This window comes from Scyliorhinus canicula, chromosome 17 (assembly GCF_902713615.1).
Source record: "Scyliorhinus canicula chromosome 17, sScyCan1.1, whole genome shotgun sequence".
Lineage (NCBI taxonomy): Eukaryota > Metazoa > Chordata > Chondrichthyes > Carcharhiniformes > Scyliorhinidae > Scyliorhinus > Scyliorhinus canicula.
Window position 1 is genome coordinate 127149885 of NC_052162.1, and position 18699 is coordinate 127168583.

General features: G+C 47.1%; 1 protein-coding gene across 1 annotated transcript; it reads left to right on the forward strand.

Moving 5' to 3' along the window:
* Positions 1 to 9259: 9259 nt before the first annotated feature.
* On the forward strand, positions 9260 to 11871 carry LOC119951614 (zinc finger protein 239-like; the record flags this gene model as incomplete). Its single annotated transcript, XM_038774794.1, has 3 exons — positions 9260 to 9704; positions 9786 to 9905; positions 11813 to 11871. Coding segments are annotated over 3 exons (624 nt in total), but the record flags the coding sequence as incomplete, so codon positions are not given.
* Between the last annotated feature and the right edge of the window lie 6828 nt (positions 11872 to 18699).

Genomic DNA, 18699 nt, shown 5'->3' on the forward strand with positions numbered 1-18699 from the left:
AACCCGGCCGATCTGCGCGACCCAACCCAGCCGACCTTCGCGACCCAACCCAGCCGACCTGCGCGACCCAACCCAGCCGACCTGTGCGACCCACCATTTTCTCTGACCTTGTTTGCTGCTGATAAAAATGGAGGAAATGGTTTTGGGTCCCTTTGTCCTCGTACCTGCTCCTCCAATGGAACCTGTTGGATGAAGGTGAAGCCTTCCGGTGTCGGAAAGTATGGAGCCTCCATCTGTCCAAAGTTCTGCATTTTTTTCCTGTAAGATTTTATGAAATAAAACCCACCGAACTTGTAAAAAAAATAATAAAATAAAAGAAAAAAAAATTTAATGAATAAAATAAATCAATACAATTAATTAACTCCCCCGAACTTGTAAAACAAAAAGCTGCGACCGGTTAAAAAATAAGCGGCCGCACTGCGCATGCGTGCCCGATCATCGGCGCACATGCGCATAGTTTTGCGTTTGCGGCCGGTGATCTGACACGCATGCGCAGTGAAGGCGCATTTTTTTTTACACGTTTGTGGCCATTTTGAAGGCAGCTTGCAGCCTGCGTTATTAACAGCTGGCTGCTGCAGCTGTTGCACGCTGATTTGCGCAATCTGGAGCGCCGCGACAGACGGCTCCACCGCCCTCCCGGTACCCACCGGGTGGCACCCTGAGTTTGACAATGCCTGGTTTAGAGAACCCCAAAGTGTATCATGGAGTTCACCTGACCCACGACCTTTAATAGATTCTGGCTATGGGGAGCACATGGGCCCACTCTGCAGGTGTGATGCAACAGAACTCTACAGTACTTTTAAATTAAAACAATGTTTATTTATGAAACCAGTTCACACTTTATAAACCCACAGTAAACATCTGAACAATATCAACACCAATAAATCCCCCAAAGAATACAGTGCTCTCTGAGTAACTCTGAGTTCATCTTTCCTTGCAACATCCATAAGACAAAAAGAACCCTTTTTACAGAAAGACATCAGGTTGAATGTCACTGCTGAGAACAGTTACCACTTTGAAATCACCAAATGAACATTCATAAGCTTGCAGACATTCCGACACATCTTGCTGTGACTGCAGCTTCTCCAAATCTAAAAGGAAACTAAACACACCCTGTAGCTGCAAGCCCAAAGTGAAAGTCAAAGCAGACAGGCATCTCCACCCACACTCAGACATCACTGATAAACACCATTTCTTAAAGGTACTCTCACATGTCACATTTTTATTACTAAATGTTGCGATGGTTTTGATACATTTTCATTACAGATTGTGTTGAGGAACAATGGTTTATTATTTACAAGGGGCTTTTATGAACCATTCATGAAACAATGTGAGATTCTTGCTTCGCAGTTCTTATTTATTATCTGAAACAATGACTATCCATCCACATTAGCTTTGTGGATATTCCATTCACTGTCTGTGCTCTGAATTAAGAAATGTGTTGCATCAATTCTTAAAGGCACCAATAAATCAGTGAATCAATAAATCAGTAAATATCTGGCCATTTATCTGCTGTGTGTGTGGGAAGGGTTTTCCCTGTTATCCACCCTGCGCAGCTACCAGCGAGTTCACGAGTGATGACAGGGGTTGGACTCTGCTGTTATTGCTGCTGTTAATCACACCCAGGACTGAACCATGTTCATTCTGACACTTGGTGAAGTGGGAGGGTCGGAGGGTTTCTCTCTGCTGGACTCAGTGAGGGGGGGGTGAGGAGATTTACGAGAACGGCACCAGGAATGAGGGACTTCAGTTAGTTGGAGTTACTGGAGCAGCTGAAATTGTTCTCTTCAGACCATAGAGTCATTCGGGAAGAGAGGGAGGCCATTCAGCCCATTGATCCCATGCAGGCTCTCTGTGAAGCAAACCGGTCAGTCCCATTTCCCTCAAGCACTCTATCCTAAGCTCATTCCCCCAGCTAGGTAAATGGTAAAGTCACCATAGTCCCAGATGACCATAGGCATATCCCCTTTAAGGGGCGGGTGGGGGGGAGCTGACTGCTGGTGATTTAACCTCAGGCAAGGATCAAGTTGACAAGCTCCCACTGACACTAGTGGGGAGAGTGCAGGCAGGAACCTCGATCCCTGATCACTCTTCCTTTTCACTCAGCCCCCCCTCCATTTATTGTGTGCGGGTGGAAGGGGGCAGCCATCGCAAAACCCCTCTTGCACACGTGTATATGTGTAAAAATGAAGCAACCACTTTATTTCACCATCCCCCGAGTTTGTTGTGGAAGGTATTGATCGAGGATGTGAACATGTCTAAAGTGAAGGGTTGGAGAAAAATACCCCACCGTTTTTAACAGGAGAAAGACCCCCCCCCCCCCCACTTCCTGTCCATGACACGTGGGAGATTCAGAGACTTAGAAAAGAGTTAGTATTAGAAAGAAATTTCCAAAATTGGATAAGCTGTCAACATCAGTCACAAGGAAGCAAATGAAATTCATTCTGAATGGGATGAGGAAGAATTGGGACATTTCGGGATGGATTCCCCGTTCCCCCGGCCGTGTGTTTCTCGGCAGTGTGCCGTTCGCTGGGTGGTGAGATTCTCTGTTCCTGCCGCCTGTCACTGGGATTTCCCATTGAAGCCCCCCCCCCAACGCCGTGGGGTAACCTGCGGGCGGGGGTGCCCTGCCAGCGGGACAGGTGAATTACAGCAGCTGGAGAATTCCGGCCTTCGAATTGTTTGATGATCAGACCAAATGGGAACATCAAACCTTTCCACTTGAACATAAAAAGCTTCTGAGTGATATTCGTAAAGTGGCCCAAGGACGGGATTGGCCAATGAGCAAACGGATTGTTGGTCATGTGTCGGCAAACAAGTTCCTTCATTGGTCTTGGAATTTGGTGTGGGAGGGGAAGCTGAGTTGGAAGATTTGCCCAGCTTGAAGCGAGAGGAAGAAATCTCCTGGGGTCCCTACAGTGAGAGGCAGTTAGCCATGTGACAGAAAGCAGTCAGCTTGGAAAGAGCTGTGAAGAAGCTGTGTGAACTGACTGAGAAAAAGCAGGTCTGTCCAAAGTCAGATCAAGAAGGAAGTGGAACCTTCACAAGCAAAAGATCACTTACAGTTGAATATCCCAACTGAAAAATTGGGGAGAAAATAAAGTGAATTCCAGATGATTGTGGCATATCTACAGGTTGGTCCCTAAAGAAAGCGAATAAGCTTCAGAAGCTTTTGTGAGATAAGGAATCTCTTGGGAAGGGAGTAAAGCGAAAACTGGATTCATCGAATAAAGATATAAACTCGAGTGTTAAGGTAGGAGAGCTAACTTTAACTTTATATATGCAATAAAGGTCTGTTTTAGTTGAGAAACATGACATTCTATGACGTAGGTCATTCACTGAATTGCTGGGTGTTCAGACTTCTCTTCAAACATTAACAGCCCCTTCCGGGATGGTAATGTTCTCCTTTGTGGCCCGGGGTCAGAAATGGTCAGCGAGCATCTCCAAGGAGAGCGAGAGGCAGGAGAGGAAAGCCAGTCAGTTTCAGGAAGAGATGACCAGGTCATGGACATGTTTGAGTTCCAAAGTGGGACAGGGTGGTGCATTTGTTGCCCTCCTTTGTCACGGGTGCAATGTCAGAAACAAAGGCTTTTCAAATTAATCCTTTCATGGGATTGGAGCATCGCTGGCAAGGCCAGCATTTATTGCCCATCCCTGATTTCCCGAGCGGAGGTGAGCCGCCTTCTTGATGCGCGGCAGGACCTATTTACCCATGGAATGGCAGAAGGAGGCCATTCGGCCCAGTGGGGCTGCACCGACACTCTGAAAGAGCGCCCAACCTAGGTCCAATCCCCCGACCTATCCCCCGTGACCCCACTTCCACCACCCTCGTAGGCAGCGAGTTCCAGGACATGGAGCAATAAGGTGACATGGTGGTTAGCACTGTTGGCTCAAAATGGCAGAAGCTCTGGGTTCGATTCCGGCCTCGGGTTACTGGGGTTTGTACATTCTTCCCGTGTCTGTGTGGGTTTCCTCCGGGTGCTCCGGTTTCCTCCCACTGACCAACGGTGTGCAGGTTTAGTTGGATTGGTCATGCTAAGTTGCCGCTCAGTGTTGAACGATCAGGTGGGGTTACTGGGATAGGTGAGGGATTGGGCCGAGGTAGGGTGGTCTTTCGGAGGGATGGTGCAGACTTGATGAGCTGAATGCCTGTCTTCTGCACTGTTGGGATTCTATGACATGACCAATCGCCGCGCATCCCCCATATCACTAAGTAATAGATTTGTGTAGTGGTTCAGTATACGTATATATATTATGATTCTTGGGCAAACCCCTTAAGAACCAAGAATGTTTTGATGAAATCGATAAAAGTTTGAGATTGAAGACACTCAGTCGGCAAATAAAACCACAGGATTCCGTAGGTTTTGAACAACAAAAATAAAGTCTACGATACAAAGTCAGAAAGATAAAACACTGTACATTATCTACCTTAAATTCTAACCTTCACGTTGGAATAGAGGGACGTGTGAATAAACACATATAATGTGCTTGAATAGGCAACACACCATAAATGGCAGGTGCGACCAAGACAGAGTCCATGGAAATCTCACCCAAACGTCAGTAAACACTGAGTCAGCCAATCTCACTGAAAATTAGTCACTTGTGAGGGATTTTCGTGTTCACCTTCAAAGATCTAACCGTGGAATTCTGTCCTTTCCTGGCCCGCACTGCAGACTCAACAGAGCAGAGACAAATGTATTTATTTTGGATCTACCTGCCGTGGAGGTAAAACACTGTTTAATATCCTGGATGAAATAAATGGACTTCATCAGCTTTTGCAGATCATTTCAGTGGAGATGTGCTCTCCCAGGCTAAAAGAACATCGGCCCACTGGAAGTCGTGAGACCAGCCAGTTCAGCAGAAAGCAACCCTCCAACCCTCCCACTTCACCAAGTCTCAGAATGAACATGGTTCAGTCCTGGATGTGATTAACAGCAGCAAAAACATAGAACATTACAGTGCAGTACAGGCCCTTTGGCCCTCAATGTTGCGCTGACCTGTGATACCCCTCCAAAGTCCTTCTACACTACTCCCTTGTTGTCCATATGCCTATCCAATGACCATTTGAATGCGTTTAGTGTTGGCGAGTCCACTAATGTTGCAGGCAGTGCATTTCACGCCCTTACTACTCTCTGAGTAAAGAACCTACCACGGACATCTGTCCTATATCTATCTCCCCACAATTTACAGCTATGTCCCCTCGTGCTGGACATCACCATCCGAGGAAAAAGGCTCTCAATGTCCTCTGATCATCTTGTATTTGGAAAGTTTAATTCCCCCATAACAACTACAGCACAATCGAATCTCTGTCATCACTTGTGAGCTCGCTGGTATCTCAGCACGTGGGGTGACCGATTGAATCCCTTCCCACACCGAGGGCAGGCAAACAGCTTCTCCCCAGTGTGAACGCGCGGGTGCCTCTGCAGGTTGGATGACTGAGTGAAACCCTTCCCGCAAACGGGGCATGGAAATGGCCTTTTGCCAGTGTTAACTCGCTGGTGTCAAATGAGGGCGGATGAATCACTGAATCCCTTCCCACACTGAGAGCAGGCGAATGGCCTCACCCCGGTGTGAATGCGCTGGTGTGTCAGCAGGGCAGATGAATGAGTGAATACCTTCCCACACTTGAAGCAGGTGAATGGCCTCTCCCCAGTGTGACAGAGTCGATGAGTTTTGAGAGGAGATGGGGAACTGAGTCCCTTCCCACAATCCCCACATTTCCATGGTTTTTCCATGGCAATGGTGTCCTTGTGTTTTTCCAGGTCCAATGATCAGTCCCAGCCTCGTCCACTTGTACGGTCTCTCCGCACTGTGAATTGTGCGATATTTTCTCTTCCTATGTAACCGTTTAAAGCTCGCTCCACAGTCAGTTCACTGGAACACTGTCACTCAGGTCTTTGTGTGTCTCGGTGCATTTCCAATCACACTGATGTTTAAATGTTTTGAAGCAGACAGAACAGACAAACATTTCTCCTTCTAGATTCAAAGGCCGATGACATTCAGGCCACAATGAATTAAATGAAGATCTCAGATCCTGACCTTACATCCACATTTGATATCCTGTTGTCATGTCAGAGTACCTTTAAGAAATGGGCGTTTACGAAATGCACCTTTAAGAAATGGGTGTTTATCAGTGATGTCAGAGAGTGGGTGGAGCTGGGCTGTCTGGCAGCTTTTTCCTTTCGTTTTAGGCTATTTGCTGCAGGATGTGTTTTCGTTTCTGTAGAAGGGGCTTTACTTGGCGGGTTAGTTGCCTTAATACACGGTATTCTTTCTAACCGTCTTCTTGACTATATTTCATGGCAATAGGCACTTGGCAAAGCATGATGGATATATATTAGCCTTATTTCAGTCAAGAAGTTCTGCATGTAATAGCAGAAGGTCAGTCTATGTAAACAAGTGCACAGCTGCACATTGTTGCTGACAGCAGACAATTGTTATTGCTCGTAGACTACGAATTCAAGGCCTGTTGTTTAAGGCTGCTCGCTTTTCTGTCTCTGGGCTTATCAGTGGAATGCCTCGTTTTTCTAAATATTGCTTATTGAACAATATAAAGTACTGCCTTGCCTTTGTACAGTGGGGAACAATTAGAAGGACTTTGGTCACTCTAAATCCCCCCACAAAACTTTGTGTTAAAATAAAGGACCTTTGGCGAAAACTCGAAGTGCTGGTATTTTTTCCTCAACAGTTTCGTTCTCAGAGCTGGATAGCTGCAGTCACAGTCAGAAGGTGTATGAGTCTCTCTCTCTGTAATCTAAAAATTGTAAATCGATCCTTTGGTGATTTAAAACTAATAACTGCTCTTAGTAGTGGCTTTAACATGAATTGCTTCTGTTTAAAGGTTTTTTTAAAGTCTTATGGATGTAAAAAGGACAGCTTGAGTATTACTTAGTGTTGTATTCTTTGGGGCTGTATTTGAATTGATGGTTGCTAAGATGTTCACTGTATGTTTTAAAAAGATTAACTTGAATTCATAGAATGAACATTGTTTTGCTTTTAAAAAATACTTTTCCATTTCTGTTGTACCACACCTGTAGAGTGGCCCGCGTGCTCCCCATACCACACTCTATTACAAGTTGTGGGTCGGGTGAATTCCATGATACACTTTGGGGTTCTCTAAACCCTGGCCCATAACACTGTAAAAGGAGTTTACAAACGTCATCGGTGTCAGAACAGAATAGAAATTCAGAACAGACAATTCTAGTTTCTGTGGAATATTCTTTCCTCTCATTTCCCCAAGATCTGCAATTCTCCATCCCACACACTCTCTCCATTCTCACCCTCCTGTATCTAATATTCACCCTCCCAATTCTCCTGAAGGTGCTGATTCAGGCTGATTGACAGATCCCTGCTCACTGCTTCCTGTCCTGGACACAGAGACCTGAAAATCTTCCTGCAGGCTGCCAGACAAATGTCTGTCTGCATTACTGGACAGAAAATGTGTGTAATATACAGACTGGATTCACTTCCTTTCCCTTCAGTTGCTGCAAGTCCCCAATGTCCCCCCAGAATGAGGAAAGAAATGGAAAGGGGGAAACATTGATTTCCTCCCAGATGTTGCAGAGGAGGAAGTTTGAGTCCAACTTCTGCCTTGTGACGTCACAGGGGAACCCTACCTGGATCAGCCAATAGGAATCACTCTGCTTCGTGGTGACGTCTCCGGGTTCCAGTGCGCAGGTCGGCGTGGACACGGGAGCCCCGCCCCAGCCTTTGTTCCCCGCCCACCTCCTCCAGACAGGGTTTCCAGGCAACCGGCTGACGGCTCCAGCGTGAGCGAGAAGCCGCAAAGTGACCGCCCCCTTGCCCGGGACTGCGCATGTGCAGCTGAGAGCCCGCCCCCTAACCTTCCGGCTGAGCTGTTGACCAATGGGAAGATTGAAGGACCGGAAGGACTCTTTCGTTCACATCAAACAGCGGATTTCCGGTGTCTGAAAATGGCGCTTCACACAGACTGAAACCTCCTCCTGTCTCCAACATCTGTGAGTAAAACACTTTCTTTTCTCCCCCTTTCCATTTCTTTTCTCATTCTCACCTTCAATTGGTCACTTGCAGCAACTGAAGGGAAAGGAAGTGAACCCAGGGAGGGTGCTGACTCTGGAAAGCTTGGCCAAGGTGTCTCTCTTATAGCACAATTGCTTTACAGCTCCAGGTTCCCAGTTCGAATCCGGCCCCGGGTCACTGTCCGTGTGGAGTCTGCAAGTTCTCCCAGTGTCTGCGTTCCCCCCCCCCCCCCCCCCCCCCCCCGTCCCCCCCCCCCCCGCAAAGGGGAAGTCAGATAATGGTTATCTGGGACTATGGCAACTTTGCTATGGATAAAAATGGAGAATGGAGAAACATTTTAGGGTCCCTCTGTCTGGGACATGAAACAGTGACCATGGATCTTTTGCTCAAATTAAATCTTATCTTAACAAGAATTGGGAGGGTATATATTGGGTGGAGTGAGTATAGGATGACTTTTGGGAAGGAGAGAGGATTGAATGTTCATAGAAAGTAGGATTGTCTGTTCTGAATGTCTATCCTGTACTGACAGTGATGATTGTGTGAACTCCTTTTACAGGATCTCAGAAGGTGAGGATTTACAGACAGAAATCTCAAAGCAAACTTCACGTCAACATCCGACAGCGTCGCTCATTTCATCAGGACTGGAGTATCATCGGCCTTTAAATTGTTTGTCTGTTCAGTCTGCTTCTGAATGCTTTAAATATCAGTGTGACTCGAAAAGCACCGAGACACACACATCCGAGTGAGAGTGTTCTAGAGCACTGACTGTGGAAAGAGCTTTAACCAGTTACACAGCCTGAAAAAACATCACACCATTCACAGTGGGGAGAGACCGTACACGTGTTCTGTGTAAGGACGAGGCCTCAACTGGGCGATGAACAAGGACACCCGCACCATGGAGAAACCGTGGAAATGTGGGGACTGTGGGAAGGGATTCAGTGCCCCATCACGACTGGAAGCCCATCGACGCAGTCACACTGGGGAGAGGCCGTTCACCTGCTCCCGTTGTGAGAAAGGATTCACTCACTTATCCAGCCTGCGGACACACCAGCGAGTTCACACTGGGGAGAGGCCGTTCACCTGCTCCCAGTGTGAGAAGAGATTCGCTCACTTATCCAGCCTGCGGAAACACCAGCTAGTTCACACTGGGGAGAGGCCCTTCACCTGCTCTCAGTGTGAGAAGGGATTCACTCACTTATCCAACCTGTGGACACACCAGCGCGTTCACACTGGGGAGAGGCCATTCACCTGCTCTCAGTGTGAGAAGGGATTTGCTCACTTATCCAGTCTGCGGAAACACCAGCTAGTTCACACTGGGGAGAGGCCGTTCACCTGCTCTCAGTGTGAGATGGGATTCATTCGGTTATCCAACCTGCGGGCGCACCAGCGGGTTCACACTGGAGAGAGGCCGTTCACCTGCTCTCAGTGTGAAATGGCATTCGCTCACTTATCCAACCTGCGGACACACCAGCGCGTTCACACTGGGGAGAAGCCATTCACTTGCTCTCAGTGTGAGAAGGGATTCGCTCTGTTATCCAGCCTGCGGACACACCAGCGAATTCACACTGGGGAGAGGCCATTCATCTGCTCTGTGTGTGGGAAGGGATTCACTCAGTCATCTCACCTGCAGGCACACCAGCGAGTTCACACTGGGGAGAGGCCGTTCACCTGCTCTCAGTGTGGGAAGGGATTCACTCGGGCATCTTTCCTGCAGGAAACACCAGCGAGTTCACACTGGGGAGGAGGCCGTATCATCTGCTCTGTGTGTGGGAAGGGATTCACTCGGTCATCTCACCTGCAGATACACCAGCGAGTTCACACTGGGGAGAGGCCATTCATCTGCTCTGAGTGTGGGAAGGGATTCAGCGATTCATCCTCCCGGCTGTCACACCAGCGAATTCACAGTAAGGAGAGACCATTCACCTGCTCCGAGTGTGGGAAGGGATTCACTCGGTCAACCTTCCTGCTCAAACACCAGCAGGTTCACATTGGGAAGAGGCTGTGATACGATCTCTTATTTTATCTTCAAATAAGTGTCACGGGTCCAGCTGATTGCAGATGTCTAAAAATAGAACTTTATTTGCTAAACATTCACCTTGATTCTGTTTTTAAAAAAACTTAATAAAAACTTAGATCCAATAATACATCAAAACATAACAATGAGAGTTAAATGAAAATATAAGAAAATATGAGAAAATCAGTAGATGGTACAGAATTTATTCAAGCATAAGTTCAGAACAAAGCTTTAATCATGAAGCCTTATTCTTAATGAAATTCTGATCAATGTTCTAATCCCTCATTTACTCCCATTGGTTTCTAATTCTCAGCTGAAGCTTCCTGATTTATTCAAATATCTGTCTATCACTTAGAAAATGATTTGTTATCCAAGCACTGGTCGTGACTAAGATTTACTAATCACCATCAAATTGATTAAATGTCTATGTGCCCCCACCACGTGTGCCAATCCTATAAATATAAGGTGCTTGCATTAACCTTGCTGTTGGTAAAGCTTTGATACATTGTTGTTGCTAAATGTTGCTGTTGCTAAGGCTTTGATATATTTGTTATGGGCCAGGGTTTAGAGCAGTGTTCTTCAAACTTTTTTTCCTAGGACACATTTTTACCAACCGGCCAACCTTCGGGACCCAACCCGGCCGACCTTCGCGACCCACGCCGGCCGACCAGCGTGACCCACCATTTTCTCTGACCTTGTTTGCTGCTGACAAAAGTGGAGGAAATGGTTTTGGGTCCCTTTGGCCCTCGTACCTGCTCCTCCAATGGAACCTGTTGGATGAAGGTGAAGCCTTCCGGTGTCGGAAAGTATGGAGTCTCCATCTGTCCAAAGGTTGGCATTTTTTTCCTGTCAGATTTTATCAAATAAAACCCCCCGAACTTGTAAAAAAAAAATGAAAAAAATAAAAATTAAATGAATAAAATAAATAAATAAAATGAATAAACTCCCCCGAACTTGTGAAACAAAAAGCTGCGACATAGTTTTGCGTTTGCGGCCGGTGATCTGACACGCATGCGCAGTGCAGCCGCATTTTCTTTACACGTTTGCGGCCATTTTGAAGGCAGCTTGCAGCCTGCGTTATTAACAGCCGGCTGCTGCAGCTGTTGCACGCTGATTTGCGCAATCTGGAGCGCCGCAACAGTCGGCTCCGATCCCTCCCAATACCCACTCGCTGGTCGCGCCTCTGAGTTTGACAATGCCTGGTTTAGAGAACCCCAAAGTATATCATGGAGTTCACCTGACCCACGACCTTTAATAGATTGTGGTTATGGGGAGCACACGGGTCCATTCTGCACGTGTGATGCAACAGAAATCTACAGTACTTTTAAATTAAAACAATATTTATTTATGAATCCAGTTCACACTTTATAAACCCACAGTAAAATCTTAACACCCATCAACACCAATAAATCCCCCAAAGAATACAGTGCTCTCTGAGTAACTCTGAGTTCATCTTTCCTTGCAACATCCATAAGACAAACAGAACCCTTTTTACAGAAAGACATCAGGTTGAATTTCACTGCTGAGAACAGTTACCACTTTGAAATCACCAAATGAACATTCACAAGCTTGCAGACATTCCGACACATCTTGCTGTGACTGCAGCTTCTCCAAATCTAAAACAAAACTAAACACACCCTGTAGCTGCAAGCCCAAAGTGAAAGTCAAAGCAGACAGGCAGCCCAGCTCCACCCACACTCAGACATAACTGATAAACACTCAATTCTTAAAGGTACTCTCACATGACACAATTGTATTACTAAATGTTGCTAAAGCTGTGATACATTTTCATTACAGATTGTGTTGAGGAACAATGGTTTATTATTTACAAGGAGCTTTTATGCAACTTTTCATGAAACAATGTTAGATTCCTGCTTAGCAGTTCTTATTTATTATCTGAAACAATGACTATTTTGCCACATTAGCCTTGTGGATATTCCATTCACTGTCTGTGCTGAATTAAGAAATGTACTGCATCAATTCTTAAAGGCACCAATAAATTAGTGAATCAATAAATCGGTTAATATCTGGCCATTTATCTGCTGTGTGTGTGGGAAGGGTTTCCCTGTTATCCACCCTGCGCAGCTACCAGCGAGTTCACGAGTGATGACAGGGGTTGGACTCGGCTGTTATTGCTGCTGTTAATCACACCAGGACCTGAACCATGTTTCATTCTGACACTTGGTGAAGTGGGAGGGTCGGAGGGTTTCTCTCTGCTGGACTCAGTGAGGTGGGTGAGGAGATTTACGAGAACGGCACCAGGAATGAGGGACTTCAGTTAGCTGGAGAGACTGGAGCAGCTGAAATTGTTCTCTTCAGACCGTAGAGTCATTTGGGAAGAGAGGGAGGCCATTCGACCCATTGATCCCATGCTGGCTCTCTGTGGAGCAAACCGGTCAGTCCCATTTCCCTCAAGCACTCTACCCTAGGCTCATTCCCTCAGCTAGGTAAATGGGAAAGTCACCATAGTCCCAGATGACCACAGGCATTTCCCCTTAAAGGGGCGGGTGGGGGGAGCTGACTGCTGGTGATTTAACCTCAGGCAAGGATCAAAGTTGAGAAGCTCCCACTGACACTAGTGGGGCGAGTGCAGGCGGGAACCCCGAGCTCTGATCACGCTTCCTTTTCACTCAGCCCCCCCTCCATTTATTGTGTGAGTGTGGAAGGGGGCAGCCATCGCAAAACCCCTCTTGCACATGTGTTAGTGTAAAAATGAAGCAACCACTTTATTTCACCATCCCCCGAGTTTGTTGTGCAAGTTATTGATTGAGGATTTGAACATGTCTAAAGTGAAGGGTTGCAGAAAAATACCCCACCGTTTTTAACAGGAGAAAGACACCCCCCCCCCCCCCCCCCCCCCCCCCCCCCCCCCCCCCGCCCCCCCCCCCCCCCCCACTTCCTGTCCATGACACGTGGGAGATTCAGAGACTTAGAAAAGAGTTAGTATTAGAAAGAAATTTCCAAAATTGGATAAGCTGTCAACATCAGTCACAAGGAAGCAAATGAAATTCATTCTGAATGGGATGAGGAAAAATTGGGACATTTCGGGATGGATTCCCCATTTCCCGGCCGTGTGTTTTCTCGGCAGTGTGCCGTTCGCTGGTGGTGAGATTCTCTGTTCCTGCCGCCTGTCACTGGGATTTCCCATTGAAGCCCCCCCCCCCCCCCCCCCGCCACACCGTGGGGTAACCTGCGGGCGGGGGTGCCCTGCTAGCGGGACAGGTGAATTGCAGCGGCTGGAGAATTCTGGCCTTCGAATTGTTTGATGATCAGACCAAATGGGAACATCAAACCTTTCCACTTGAACATAAAAAGCTTCTGAGTGATATTCGTAAAGTGGCCCAAGGACGGGATTGACCAATGAGCAAACGGGTTGTTGGTCATGTGTCGGCAAACAAGTAGTTCCGTCATTGGTCTTGGAATTTGGTGTGGGAGGGGAAGCTGAGCTGGAAGATTTGCCCAGCTTGAAGCGAGAGGAAGAAATCTCCTGGGGTCCCCACAGTGAGAGGCAGTTAGCCATGTGACAGAAAGCAGTCAGGTTGGAAAGAGCTGTGAAGAAGCTGTGGGAACTGACTGAGAAAAAGCAGAAGGTCTGTCCAAAGTCAGCTCAAGAAGGAAATGGAACCTTCACAAGCAAAAGATCACTGAAAGTCGAATATCACAACTGAGAAATTGGGGAGAAAATAAAGTGAATTCCAGAGGGCTGTGGCATATCTTCAGGTTGGTCCCTAAAGAAAGCGAATAAGCTTCAGAAGTTTTTGTGAGATAAGGAATCTCTTGGGAAGGGAGTAAAGCAAAAACTGGATTCATCGAATAAAGATATAATACTCGAGTGATAAGGTAGAAGAGCTAACTTTAACTTTATATATGCAATAAAGGTCTGTTTTTGTTGAGCAACGTGACATTCTATGGCGTAGGTCATTCACTGAATTGCTGGCTGTTCAGATTTCTCTTCAAACATTAAACAGCCCTTCCGGGATGGTAATGTTCTCCTTTGTGGCCCGAGCATCTCCAAGGAGAGCGAGAGGCAGGAGAGGAAAGCCAGTCAGGTTCAGGAAGAGATGACCAGGTCATAGTCATGTTAGAGTTCCAAAGTGGGACAGGGTGGTGCATTTGTTGCCCTCCTTTGTCACGGGTGCAATGTCAGAAACAAAGGCTTTTCAAATTAATCCTTTCATGGGATTGGAGCATCGCTGGCAAGGCCAGCATTTATTGCCCATCCCTGATTTCCCGAGCTGAGGGGCCGTCTTCACCCATAGAATCCCTACTGTGCAGAAGGACATCATTCAGCCCAGAAGATCTGCACCAACCCTCTGAAAGAGCGCCTGACCTCGGTCCAATCCCCCGGCCTATCCCCGTAACCCCACTTCCACCACTGTCGTAGGCAGCGAGTTCCAGGACATGGGGAATAGGGTGACATGGTGGTTAGCACTGTTGCCTCAAAGTGGCAGAAGCTCTGGGTTCGATTCCGACCTTGGGTGACTGTGGGGTTTGTACATTCTTCTCGTGTCTGTGTGGGTTTCCTCCGGGTGCTCCGGTTTCCACCCACTGTCCAAAGATGTGCAGGTTTAGTTGGATTGGTCATGCTAAGTTGCCGCTAAGCCTGCATAGGGTCAACTCCACCTCCACGTGCGCAAGGCTCAGCCTGACGTAGCTAAAAGTGGCACCTAGAGCCCACTTAACAAGAAACCGTGTGAGTAGGTTATTCCTGGAGGTGGAGAACGGTGCCAAAGAGGCCCGGCCAACCACGCCCACATGTTCTGCTCTTGCCCCAGACTTGTGGAGAACTAGACAGCCTTCTTCGAGGCTATGTCCAAAGTGGTGGGGGTGAGGGTGGAGCCATGCCCGATAGTGGCGGTCTTCGGGGTTTCAGACCAGCCTGATCTATTCCTGGGGAGGAGGGCGGACGCCTTGCCTTTGCCTCCCTGATCGCCCGCCGTAGAATCCAGTTTGGCTGGCGGTCAGCAGCACCACCCAGAGCTGCAGACTGGCTGTCCGACCTCTCGGAATCTCTCCAAATGGAGAAAATCAAATTCGCCATCCGAGGGTCAGATGATGGCTTCCACAGAACGTGGTAGCCATTCATGCAATTGTTCCGGGACCTGTTTGTGGCCAACGAACAAGAAGAAGAATAGTCGGGTGGCCAAGAATCAGGGGAAAATGGACGGGAATCGGGGGTAGGTAGCCGGGGGGGGGGGGGGGGGGCTACGGGTTCGTTATGGGGTTTGTTCTCATTGTTTTATGCTTATTTCTTTCTTGATATTTATTGTTTTTGTATTGGAGGGGAGGGGTTACTGTTTTTCTCTGTTGTGATAAAATTTGTTGTTGAAAACTTGAATAAAAAGTATTCCAAAAAGAAAGGAAGGACAAAGCCGCAAGCGACAGTCTGACGGCAAGCTAAGGCCCAAAACCAAATTGTAAATATAATGCCTATAAACATGTGCCTCGGCCATATTGGGGAATGTAAAATATGTATGCGGTTAAAGGGGGCGGCCACAGTTGTTATTATGAAGATGCTTGCCTGTAAATTATACATGTTAATTTTTGCGTGTTTTTTTCTAATAATTTGTAATTTGTTGGATATAAAATATGAAAACTCAATAAAAAAACATTTCCAAAAAAAAGTTGCCGCTCAGTGTTGAACGATCAGGTGGGGTTACTGGGATAGGTGAGGGATTGGGCCGAGGTAGGGTGGTCTTTCAGAGGGACGGTGCAGACTTGATGAGGCGAATGACCGAGTTCTGCACTGTTGGGATTCTATGACATCACCAATTGCTGCGCATCCCCCCATATCACTAAGCAATAGATTTGTGTAGTGGTTCAGTATACGTATATATATTATGATTCTTGGGCAGACCCCTTAAGAACCAAGAATGTTTTGATGAAGTCGATAAAAGTTTGAGATTGAAGACACTCAGTCGGCAAATAAAACCACAGGATTCCGCAGGTTGTGAACAAACATAAATAAAGTTTACGATACAAAGTCAGAAAGATAAAACACTGTACATCATCTACCTTAAATTCCAACCTTCACTGTGGAATAGAGGGACGTGTAAATAAACACATATAATGAGCTCGAACACACACCACACCATAAATGGCAGGTGCAACCAAGACAGAGTCCATGGAAATCTCACCCAGACGTCAGTAAACACTGAGTCAGCCAATCTCACTGAAAATCAGTCTCTCGTGAGGAATTCACGTGTTCACCTTCAAAGATCTAACCGTGGAATTCTGTCCTTTCCTGGCCCGTACTGCACTCGACAGAGCAGAGAGAAATGTATTTATTTTGGATCTACCTGCCGTGGGGGTAAAACACTGTTTAATATCCTGGATGAAATAACTGGACTTCATCAGCTTTTGCAGATCATTTCAGTGGAGATGAGCTCTCCCAGGCTAAAAGAATATCGGCCCACTGGAAGTCGTGAGACCGGCCAGTTCAGCAGAAAGAAACCCTCCGACCCTCCCACTTCAAGTCTCACAATGAACATGGTTCAATCCTGGATGTAATTAACAGCAGCAAAAACAGCAGAATCCAATCCCTGTCATCACTTGTGAGCTCGCTGGTATCTCAGCAAGTGGAGTGACTGATTGAATCCCTTCCCACACTGAGAGCAGGCAAACAGCTTCTCCCCAGTGTGAACGCGCCAGTGCTTCTGCAGGTTGGATGACTGAGTGAAACCCTTCCCGTACACGGGGCAGGGAAATGGCCTGTTGCCAGTGTGAACTCGCTGGTGTCTAATGAGGGCGGATGAATCTCTGAAACCCTTCCCATATGCATGGCAGATGGACAGCTGAATCCCTTCCCACAATCAGAGCAGGCGAATGGCCTCTTCCCAGTGTGAACCTTATGGTGCGTGTGCAGGCTGGCTGACTGAGTGAAGCCCTTCCCACACACACACACACCAGATGAATGGCTTCTCCCCGGTGTGAACCCGCTGCTGTGTTTGCAGGGCGGATGAATCACTGAATCCCTTCCCACACTGAGAGCAGGTGAATGGCCTCTCCCCGGTGTGAATGCGCTGGTGTGTCAGCAGGGCAGATGAATGAGTGAATGCCTTCCCACACTTCCCACACCTGAAGCAGGTGAATGGCCTCTCCCCGGTGTGACAGCATCGATGAGTTTCGAGAACAGATGGGTAACTGAGTCCCTTTCCACAATCCCCACATTTCCAGTTTCTCCATGGTGTTAGTGTCCTTGCGTTTCTCCAGGTCCAATGATCATTTCCAGCCTCGTCCACACAGAGAACACTTTTACAGTCTCTCGCCACTGAATGGTGCGATATTTTCTCTTCCGATGTAACCGTTTAAAGCTCGGTCCACAGTCAGTTCACTGGAAAACTCTCACTCAGATCTTTGTGTGTCTTGGTGCATTTCCAATCACACATTGAAGCAGACAGAACAGCCAAACATTTGTCCTTCTAGATTCAAAGGCCGATGATATTCAGGTCACAATGAATTGAATGAGGATGTCAGATCCTGACCGTACATCCACATCTGATATCCTGTTGTCATGTGCGAGCACCATTAAGAAATAGGTGTTTAAGAAATGCACCTTTAAGAAATGTGTGTTTATCTGTGATGTAGAGTGTGGGTGGAGCTTTGCTTTCTGTCAGCTTTTTACTTTCGTTTTAGGCTGTTTGCTCCAGGGTGTGTTTTAGTTTTGTTTTCAGAGCTGGATAGCTGCAGTCACAGCCAGAAGGGGTATTAGTCTCTCTCTCTCTGTCATCTAAAAACTGTAAATTGATCCTTTGGTGATTTAAAACTTGAGTTCATAGAATAAACATTGTTTTGTTGTTAAAAATGCTTTTCCATTTCTGCTGTACCACACCTGTAGAGTGGGCTGTGTGCTCCCCATACCACAATCTATTACAAGTTGTGGGTCGGTTAACTCCATGATACACTTTGGGGTTCTCTCTAAACACTGGCCCATAACACTGTCAAGGGAGTTTACAAAAGTCATTGGTGTCAGAACAGGATAGAAATTCAGAACAGACAATTCTAGTTTCTATGGAATATTCTTTCCTCTCATTTCCCCAAGATCTGTAATTCTCCAACCCACACACTTTCTTTCCATTCTCATCCTCCTCTTTCTAATATTCACCCTCCCAATTCTCCTGAAGGTGCTGATTCAGGCTGATTGACAGATCCCTGCTCACTGCTTCCTGTCCTGGACACAGAGACCTGAAAATCTTCCTGCAGGCTGCCAGACAAATGTCTGTCTATATTACTGGGCAGAAAAGGTGTGTAATATACAGACTGGAATAACTTTCTTTCCCTTCAGTTGCTGCAAGCCCCCAATGTCCCCCCAGATGTTGCAGAGGAGGAAGTTTTCATCCAACTTCCGGATTGTGACGTCACAAGGGAGTATTGCCGGGATCAGCCAATAGGAATCACTGCTCCGTGGTGACGTCTCCGGGTTCCAGTGCGCAGGTTCGGCGCGGACACGTGAACGCCTCCCGCACCCATTGTTCCAGAGGTCGCCCCCTGACCTTCCGGCTGAGGTATTGACCAATGGGAAGGTTAGAGGACCGGAAGGACTGTCTCCGTTCAGATCAAACCGCGGACTTCCGGTGTCTGCAAATGGCGCTTCACACAGACTGAAACCTCCTCCTGTCTCCAGCATCTGTGAGTAAAACACTTTCTTTTCTCCCCCTTCCATTTCTTTTCTCATTCTCACCTTG